At 37.9% G+C, this 10,524-nt stretch overlaps 1 protein-coding gene across 1 annotated transcript; it reads right to left on the bottom strand.

The window, feature by feature from the left end:
• Positions 1 to 5,172: 5,172 nt before the first annotated feature.
• On the bottom strand, positions 5,173 to 8,991 carry LOC108986189 (pentatricopeptide repeat-containing protein At2g01390). The gene is made up of 2 exons (XM_018958720.2): positions 8,169 to 8,991; positions 5,173 to 6,504 (listed from the first exon to the last, which is right to left on the bottom strand). Exons 1-2 carry the CDS (start codon positions 8,935 to 8,937, stop codon positions 5,504 to 5,506), a joined length of 1,770 nt encoding a protein of 589 aa, XP_018814265.2. The 5' UTR covers positions 8,938 to 8,991; the 3' UTR covers positions 5,173 to 5,503.
• Between the last annotated feature and the right edge of the window lie 1,533 nt (positions 8,992 to 10,524).

The following is a 10,524-nucleotide window of genomic DNA, read 5'->3' as shown; positions in this document are numbered from 1 at the left end:
GCTTAGTGGGAAGGGACTCACGAGCAGCTCTCCAGAGGAAAGATTTTATCGCTTGAGGTGCTTGGATACCCCAAACTTTGTTCCAAAATCTCGAGCTGGAACTTTGAGTTGAAGATTGCCCCACCTTATCTTCTATCAAAGAGCCTTGAAGGTGATAAGCACTCCTTACAGAAAATTTCCCATTGCTCGAGCACCTCCATGTCAGCATATCTTGACTCCTGCAAGGGCTAATAGGGATCTGGCTAATTAGTTTTGCTTCAGAGACAGAGAATATGTTATAAATGAGAGACAGATCCCACTGCATGGTAACTGGGTTAATGAGCTCAGCAACTTGGGCTTCAGCCTCTAGAATATGGACAGGAGATTGCACTTCAAAAGTAGATGGGCATGGCAGCCATTGATCCTGCCAAATTTTTATTTCTCTTCCATCACCAACTTTCCAAATCAAACCTGCCTTAATTACTGGTCTAGCTAGAAGGAAGCTCTTCCACACATAGGAATCTTGAGGTCTTGATTTGGCTGATAGAAATTTCGAGGTAGGGAAATATTTAGCTTTGAGAACCTGAGCTACAAGAGATTAAGGGTTCTGAATGATCCTCCAACCTTGTTTAGCCACTAAAGCTAAATTAAAATGTTCAAAGTCCCTAAATCCCAAACCCCCCTTCTGCTTGGATTTCCCTAGTTTCTGCCAGCTCAACCAATGTATTTTGGAACTATAGTTGCTTTGACCCCACCAGAAGGATTGTAGAAGCTGGTTGAGTCTTCTAAGAATTGTTTTAGGAAGTTTGAAGATCCCCATACTATATGTTGGGATTGATTGCAGCACAGATTTAAGGAGGGTCTCCTTCCCAGCTTGAGACAGCAGGTTGCTCTTCCAATTAGCCATCTTGGCTTTGACCCTGTCAAGTATTGAGTGAAAGGCCTTTGTTCTGTTCCTTCCCACATATGATGGTAACCCCAAATATTTATTAAAGGATCCTGAAGCTTTGATTCCTGACTGTTGAAGAATGGCTTGTTGGACCTCAACTTTGGTGTTCCTGCTGAAAAAGATGGAGGTTTTTTCAAGATTAAGCCTCTGACCCGATACTTTTTCATAGCTGCTTAACACCTGTTGTAGTCTACACCATTCATTTGGATTAGATCTGAAAAATACCAAGCTGTCATCTGCAAAAAAAAGGTGGTTCACATGAAAGGAGCCTCGAGCAGCTGGAATCCCAGAAATAATTCCCTGCATCTCAGCTTGATTTAAGCTATGGCTGAGGAACTCAGAACAGATGATGAATAGGTAGGGAGATAGAGGATCTCCCTGCCTAATGCCTCTGGAAGGAATAAAATTTGCTTGGGGTACACCATTAACAAGGATAGAGTAGTTGACAGTGATAACACACTGCATCACCAAGTCTACCCATTCACTCTCAAAGCCCATTTTCCTCATAATTATACTCAAAAAGTCATATTCCACTCGATCATATGCTTTGCTCATATCGAGCTTAAGGGCCATATAGCCATTATGCTTCCCTTTTAGCCTTGATTGCATGGAATGCAGCAGCTCATATGCAACAATTACATTATCTGAGATCAATCTTTCTGACACAAATGCACTTTGGGTGAGGGAAATGAGATTAGGCAAAATAAGTTTGAGTCTGTTTGCAATTACTTTAGAGATGATCTTGTAGAAGACATTGCAGAGACTGATTGGTCTGTAATCTAAAGCAGATTGTGGGCACTTCTTCTTGGGGATCAAAGATATAAAGGTTTGATTAATATCTTTAAAGCCCTGTCTGGTTTGTAGCACTTCTAAGACTGCAGTTGTCACTTCCTTGCCTATTGAGGACCAGTGTTGATGGTAGAATGCAGTTGGAAATCCATCTGGACCAGGAGATCCGAGGGGATTCATGTTCTTAATTGCAAATTCCACTTCCCATTCAGAGTAAGGGCTAGCAAGGGAGCAATTCATTTCTGTAGTGACTGAGGGAGGGAAATTATTCAAGGCTGCCTCGATATTGCTTGGTTTAGAGGAAGAGAAAAGGCTTTGGTAATAGTCTTGAAAGGTCCTTGCAATCTCATCCTTATTGAAAGTCACACTTCCATTACCATTTTTGATATGTTTGATTCTGTTCACCTGTTTCCTTTGAGATGCACACTTATGGAAGTATTTAGTGTTCCTATCTCCATCCTTAAGCCACCTTTGTTTAGCTCTTTGCCTCCATTTCAGATCTTCTTCTTTGAGGTACCCATCTATCTCATTCTGAAGAGCATTGATTTGGCTATTAAACTGGCCAGAATTGGACTCTTGTAAAAATCTCAGCTGTTCTCTCTTGTAGTTTAGGAGCCTCTTCTGCTGTCTAAAGGCCTCCTTGCTCCAATTCTTGAGCTTATCCCTGCATGCCTTCAATCCACCTCGAGTAAAATCAAGCTTGGAAGCCTAAGGTGGTTTCTGTATCCAGGTAGCTTTAATAAGTTCAATGCACCATTCTCTTTTACCCCATGCCACTTCATATCTAAATATTCTGTGATTAGAGGACTCATCTTGAGCAGAGTTTAAGCAATGAATAAACAAGGGATTGTGGTCAGAGCATTGTCCTGGAAGAACTAGGACCTGATTAGAGCCAAAGAGGTTAAGCCATTTAACATTGGCTAGGACTCTATCCAATCGACATTTAGTGAATTCAGCCCCCTCCCTTTTGTTACACCAAGTAAATTTTGATCCTTCAAAACCAATATCCATAAGTCCACAGTCTGATAAGGCCAGTCTAAAATCTTCCATTTGCTTAAAGGGGCGTATGTTAGAGCCAAAGTACTCCTCTTGGAACATAACCTCGTTAAAGTCCCCCATACATAACCAGGGGTTATGAATTCTGGAATGGATTAGCCTGAGAAGATCCCAACTAATACTTCTTTTAGCAGTAGAAGGTTGTCCATAAAAGCTTGTTACAGTCCACTTCTTGCTTGGGATGTTAGAAGAGGAAGAGATAGAGATATGATGATGAGAATATGTATCTAGTTCAGCTTCAATATCTCCTTTCCAAAAAATGGCAATACCCCCACTCCTTCCAATACTGTCAACAGAAAAGCAATGGTCGAATCTAAGTTTGTCTCGGATAAGTTCTATTTTTTTTCTTCTACATTTTGTTTCACATAGGAATACAACATCCGGGCACTTTTCCTTCACCATGAGGTGGAGCTCACGAACTGTCCGAGGGTTCCCAAGCCCTCGGCAGTTCCATGCTAAGTGTTTCATGGGGCTTGGCAAGGCTGGAAGCCAGCCACTGCCAACTGAGCTTGTTTAGCTATCTTTCTTGTCATGATAATCCCCTGAGTTCCTGCATCAAGCCTTTTCCTTACTAAAGGGTCACTAGATTCACCCATAACCGTATCAATTGGGCTTTGGTTACCTCTAGGTTCCATCTCTCTAGCCCTCATTTTCCACTTTCTTTTAATATCAATAGCAGTAGCAGTTTTAACAGTAAAGTTCTGAGAATGTGAGCTACCCGGAGTCAAGTCTCTAGTAGGGAATGATGTATCTAGATCAGTGTGATACGGGGAGGGATCCAGGATGGGTATGACACCTTTTAAGGCCAATGTGTCCTTAGGAAGCATACTAGCCAAGTGGGAATTCTCAAAGCTATCAGAGTTTACCTGGATAGAAGGGACAAAATGGACTTTTGTATTGTCCCAGTTGCCCTTTTCGTGTAGAGGTCCCAAAAGTTGGTGGTTGTCAGAACTCCCAAGGTCAGCTTGGTCAGCGCCTACTTTGGGACTGCTGGTGACGTTTTGACCCATCCCATCATCTTCATATATGCTACCTTCACTCTTGTTTTGGTGCCAACTCCCTGTGTTTTCACATTCACCATCTCTCTTACTGAATATTGGAGAGTTCCTCAGCTGTGTGCTAGCTCGCAACCAGGAGCCAAACTAAGGTATTGAGCCTTCCCTAGCAATATCCCCCCGAGAAGGATTAGGACAAGACAAACCCGTATGTTTAATGGCACCACGCTGAAAGCAGAATAATGGGAGTCTCTCATACTTAAGTGGAATCCAAAAGCGTTTTCCTCCCATGTTAATGAACTTGTCCCGAATGAGAGGCTTACAAATATCGATTAATACTCTAACTCTAAGAAAATGGCCCCAGGCCATACCACTAGCATCCACGTCAACTGATAAAACAGTTCCAGCCGCTGCTCCAACCTTTTCACCCATGGTTTTGTTCATTCCTGCAAAAGGCAGGTCGTGAAGCTAAATCCAGAATGGTTCCTCCTTAAACTCAATGTCTTTTGGAGCCACACAGCCTTCACAATCAAACAAGCAAACCAAGGCCCTGTCAAACGACCAAGGTCTTCTCGAAAGTATACGTTCCTTTTCCATGTGATTCTGGAACTCGATCAAAAACCTGTTGGTACCAAGGTGTTTGAAGGAAACCTGACCTTCTTCTTTCCAAGCTTTACTCATGGTATTTCGAAACGCTCCTCTATTCATTTCCTTCTCTGCAACAATGAGGGCAGCCAAATAATTCCTACTTTTTGCTATAGAGTTAAGAATTTCCTCATGTGGAATGAGAACTTCCTCCTTCTCTTCTTCCGTAAGTCTCAAAACTTTGTAAAGGTTAGACAAATCTTCAGCCATACTATAACACTATGCTTTACTTCAGGGGATCCCACGACAGAAAACTCTCTTCAGACAAAGTCCAAGAGAGAGCCTCTACGTTCAGAGAACAGTAGAGAGAAAACTCCACCTTTCCACGAAAGAGGAGAGAGACGTATTAAATTAGTTAAACTTATTCAATGAATATATACTAATATATCTACTTAATTAAACAATCCTCATAATCATACAATTAAACTTGCATCATGTAATTAAATTGCATTTTTTTATTTGTTGTCCTCCTTAATTAACTTTTCTAATTTCTTTTTCTTTGCACAGTAAGACATATAGAGAGTAGTGATTTGACCCCGCAATTTACAGCAATTAATTGCTTATTTTATAAAATGGTATAAAGCTCTTTTTAAATATTAAGAAAAAAAAAAAGGAATAATTATAATTGATACTTTATTTTAGATAAAAACACACGGCCAGTTGCTCTGCATGTGGATATATAAGAAGTATAGAGATTTGTAAACTAAAATATTCAAATTGAGATAATTAATAGCTAATTATTTACAAATCGTGCTTTTTTCTTGGAAAACATTTGTATTGTTGACCATAAAAATAAGTTGAATTATCACATGAATGTACTATATACATCACATCTGTCTTAAAAGAATGTCATACAATACAATCCTTGTCTTCCAATGGGAGCCATATCTGCCAGTTCCACTTCCTTCCAACGGTATCTAGATATGAGAACCTCAACCCTGTGGATCAATGGATTAATGCCCTTTATCCTTGTACAATTTCGGGATGTTGAAAGGAGAAACATTCATGTTTGTCATCTGCCCTGAATGGCATTAGAAATTCTCCTCAGCATACAATGAATATGGGAATTTCCAGGGTCCCAAATTAGGTGTCAAGACACCACAACCCCAGCAAATAGAAGATCGCAGATCTTTTCCTCCAGGGAGATTGTTGCCCGATCACGACTATCCAGCTGCAGGTTTTTCTTTTCTTTCCTGTAGACCTCTACTTCAGAAGTTCTACCACTATTTGCAAGACCAGCTAAGAGGACATTGTACGTGCTGAGTGTAGGACGGATTCCTTTCTCTAGCATGGTTTTGAATATTTTAAGTCCCTTGTCAGCATTTCCCAGAGTGAAATAAACGCCAATCAAAGCAGTGAAAGTAGCTGTGCTCTTATGATCATCAGGCAAAAGATCAAATATTTTTGCAGCACATACAGCTCTTCTAGCAAAACCAAGCCTATAGATTAACAGTGCACTTAGATATGTTCCAGGAGATTGTCCAGCCCTAAGCATGGCCTCAACAATCTCCACCACCTTTAAAAATGAACTGGATCTGATCAATATGCCGATCAAGGAAATATATGCATTTCTCTCCATTATAATGTCCATTCTTACGCTACACTTGAAGGCCAACAAAGCACCACTGCGTCTACTACGATCGCAATTTGCCTCAACTATGCTTGAGATAATTGCAGAATCCAGCTGTACATTCTTATCAATTATCCCCGTAAGCAGGCGGTCAATTGCAACAAGATTTCGCTTTTTCAAGAAAATCAGTAAAAGCCCACTGTCTATACAAAAATGAACATCAGAAGCCGTTGGTATAACCTCACTTACCTCCTCCTTGACGACTATAGAAAAATGCGGATTAACTTGCCTGAGAAGGGCACTACTCTCGCCAGCAAATTTTAAGGCTTCAAGTGCTTCCAGATATACAGGGTAACGAAGAACAAGGTGGTTTTCTTTCATATACTGGAGGATTAAAGTTAAAGCCTTTGTCTCCCCTACTTTAGAGAATTTCTCAACCAATATATTGCATGCAGCCTTATCAGGTAGTACCCCAGCTTCTTGCATTTTGCTAAAAATCTCAAGGGCTTCTTTGTATTTTCCTGAAATCAGTGACAAAAAGGATCAACTGAATGCCTATCCGCATAATTTTTGGTGTTAGAATAAGAGAGGTTTTCTGTGTTTTGTATCTGATGCTTTTTGTTGAAGCTATCAGTTGAACTATAAAGAATGTAGCATAAAAACCGCCAAAACAATAAAGCATATTGGGTTTTTCAGTATATGAGATGCCAACAAATAGCCAAGTGCTCTACTCAATCATCGGCAACAACGAGTACAGCATGCATTTATTTAAGTCCTAGTAATAAAAATAGGGGGAGACAGCACATTCTGTATAAAACATAGAGTGGGAAACAGAAATAAGCAGTTCAAGTATGACAGGTGCCTTCATTTATGATTGTCTACACAATGACCATTATGTTTGCCCATGTATCAGAAAAGAGGAACTAAAAGACCACAGAAATGAAAATATCTGACTGTATACGAGGAAACAAAATGTCAATGCAGCTACATCTGACTGTATACACCATTATGTTTGCCTGTATTTTGTGGAAATGCATCATGACCAATAACAAATAGCAAGTTTCACAAACTTCATAGGAAAAACAACATTGTGATTCTTAAAAGGGTTCCTTAATTTAAGAAACTCCTGCGACAAGTCTATTATTCAACAATCAGGACTCTTAGATCAGATAAAATAGCACGAGCCCAAAAGCTGCTAAATGCATTGATATATATTCTTAATATATGCTATCAGTCCTATACAAGTATCAGTGCCAAAATGTTCACCCTGGCCATTGGGACTGGGGATGGTAGAGGTAAGATACTAACATGAGGCCAGTAGGAAGTGGTAATGGTGTATAGCGAGTATCCTCAAAGCTCATCTTTTTAAAGTAACCTCAATGCTAATCAGCTTTACTAGAATGGAGTAAATATAACCTTATAGACATTACAAAATATAATACCAATCGGGTGCATAATTGTACTTCATCACATTAGCTGTGGGAACTGAATTGACATATAAAAATACTCTACTCATAAATTCTAAATAGCATAATTTCTCACGTCTATGTTGGAGACAAGCAAGAAATTTAATGGGCAATAATTGGGAACTACCTTATTGATTATGAACGAAACTAGCCCTAAGTGTAGTCCTAGAGAAGTCATCCGCCAAGTTAGTGTATGGTAAGTTTGATTTACAATGTTGAGCCTAATTCTAGTCACAAAGTCAATGGACGTGTTAGTATATGGTGTGTTCCATCTACAATTTTGACCCACTTCTTGATAGTTAAGCTTTTGAGACTCAGTTTCTAACATGTTATCACAGCCTAACGGCCTATTGGTTTACTATATTGATGATATCTGCTATGTCATATTGGTAAAGCATTACAAGGGAGAAACAATTGATTTTCCTAACAAGAAACAGGCAGAGGAAAGAAATATCAGGATCGCTAGTGGAAAATAGTAATATTCTATGCGTTATCCACCCATGTAGACAATTTAACGAACAAGTAAAGGGCTCTAGGCAAAAAGAATAGTACTTCAATCTAGTGAGGGAGAAACAATTGATTTCCTAACAAGAAACAGGCAGGGGAAAGAAATATGAGGATCGCTAGAAAATAGTAATATTCTATGCGCTATCCACCCATGTAGACAATTTAACGAACAAGTAAAGGGCTATGGACAAAAAGAATAGTAATGCACTCACCAGATTCCACAAGATACACCATCAAGACAGTGTAAGTGTGACAACTTGGAGAATACCCAGATCGAAGCATCTCCTTGTAAACATTCGTAGCCTCCTTCGCTTTCCTATAATCAAACAGAAGCTTCATGTAGGCAGTATAGGAAACAACAGTGGGCAAGCAGCCATTAGCCTTCATTTCTTCCCACACCTTCATTGCCCCATCAACATCCCCAGAAATAGAAAGCCAATGCATTAGCGAAGTGTAAGTCACAGCATCTATCTTCAATCCCTTCTCCTGCATCTGCTTGAAAACATACTTCATCGAAGAAATCCTCCCAGCTTCTCCAAAAATATCCAACATCGTCGTGTAAGTAAAATGGTCGTGCTTGAATCCCTTTAACCTTGAAACCCAGTTGAAGAACAACCAGGCTTTTTCCATCGGTGGGTGGGTTTTCAGAACTTTATTGACTGTGTAAGAATCCCATCTTATGGGGAACCTCTCTAGCTCCTCCTTAGCAAAATCCCACGAAGAAAACTTGAGGAGTCCGTATATTTTCCCCACAGTATCCCTCATATACGCGTTGGGTTCGATGTCTTCCCTGTCGACAGATTTGACAGGCCTCTTCGTCTTTCGCTTATACAAAGCAATGGGCTTCTTGTGTTTATGTTGGTTAAGGGAATGCAGGCGTTTAATGGAACCCCTCCAATAATGAAAAGGCTGATCACCATTGATAGCCCAAAAGAAGGCAAGTTTTCTGAGAAATCCATGGGAATCAAACGTCCCGCGCATGGATAAGGATGCTAATTCTTCCCAGTCCAGATACCATGACCGAGCGGCACAGGCAGCCAGCAGCTATATATGTTTTGAGGGAGTTTAGTTTGATTGATGTCATTTATGGGATTTATTTTATAATAAAATATAACTTACAATTGGATGGATTTATTTGTATGAAATTTGTATGTAGATCAATAATTTTCTTTCTATTTATTAATTTCATATTATCTATTTATTAGCTCCTAAATACGTGGGAGAGTTTAATTACTTATTTCAATTTAGAAATGAGATGAGATAATTTTAAATAAAAAAAATTAAAAAATATTGTTAAAATATTATTATTATTTTGAGATTTAAAAAAGTTAAATTATTTTTTATATTTTATGTGAGAATTTGAAAAAATTATATTAATAAGATGAAGTGAAATGAAATACTTTCTGAATCCTAATAGAGCCTAAATATATATCAAATCCTAGTGGAAGGGCATATATGTGTGTACAATTCTTTATAAGATTTTGTTATACATCAGTCACTATTCACTCATACGTCTCATACTTGACAGTTTTACTTTCTGAATCCTAATGGAGCCTAAATATATATCAAATCCTAGTGGAAGGGCATATATGTGTGTACAATTCTTTATAAGATTTTGTTCTACATCAGTCACTATTCACTCATACGTCTCATACTTGACAGTTTTTTTTTTATTATTATTATAGAGTGTAAGATGTTTTTCATAAAATGTAAGGTGTAAAGTGTAGGATAGTAAATAGTAAACAATAAAAAGAATTATTATTTTTTACATGCATATCACATTTACTTATAAAAAAAAAAAAGGAATGATAAGCAAAACAAAATATATATGAAAATGGGAAAGGATAAGGCCCCGATTGAATACATAAAGAGTTTTATCTTATCTCATTTCATCATTATAACTTTCTTAAATTCTCACATAAAATATAATAAACAATTTAATTTTTTCAAATCTCAAAATAATAATAATATTATAAAAATATTTTATTTAATTTTTAACTTTTATCTAAAATTATTTTATCTTATCTTACTATTTAAACGAGACTATATATAATTTTTGAGTTTGTAAGTTCCACGAATTATCTTTGAAAAAAAGGGTATAAATGTGGGAGCCATGTAAAAATATATAAATGATATACCCCATTAAATAAAATAAAATAAAATAAAAATAAATAAATAAATAAAAAGTAGCGAAACTACCCCAACCTTAACAACTCCAGCGTTACTTCGGAAAATAATAGATAGTTGTGGTTCACGTTTAGTAAGCATCGCTGAAAAGAGGAGGTGTCCGAAACCCAAAACTGTGAAATGCCTCAAAAAGAGAGAACAAAACAGAAGTTACCTGTGCGTACATAGTGTTGACAATTGCCCGTGCATTCAGTCTTTTAACCATTTCGTGGGACAAAGCGTAACATTGTTATAAAAGTCTGTGTCTTATAATACGAGGTTATTTATATAAAATGATGTAATTTTTATAGATTATTTTCTAAAAATATCTCTTATTTAAAATAAAAATTGTAAAAAATAGTTGTAAGTGGATTATTTTGCTTGTATTATAAGGCCTTCCGA

Source organism: Juglans regia, chromosome 6 (assembly GCF_001411555.2).
Source record: "Juglans regia cultivar Chandler chromosome 6, Walnut 2.0, whole genome shotgun sequence".
NCBI lineage: Eukaryota > Viridiplantae > Streptophyta > Magnoliopsida > Fagales > Juglandaceae > Juglans > Juglans regia.
Note: the sequence above shows the minus strand (reverse complement) of the source record. Positions and strands in the feature narration are given on the sequence as shown.

What these genes read in the sequence shown, in the direction of transcription:
- LOC108986189 (XM_018958720.2), bottom strand. Translation starts at nt 8,937, where the DNA reads ATGCGCGGGACGTTTGATTCCCATGGATTTCTCAGAAAACTTGCCTTC. An exon ending in GGTGTATCTTGTGGAATCTG is followed by an intron (nt 6,505 to 8,168) that starts GTGAGTGCATTA and finishes CACTGATTTCAG; the next exon opens with GAAAATACAAAGAAGCCCTT.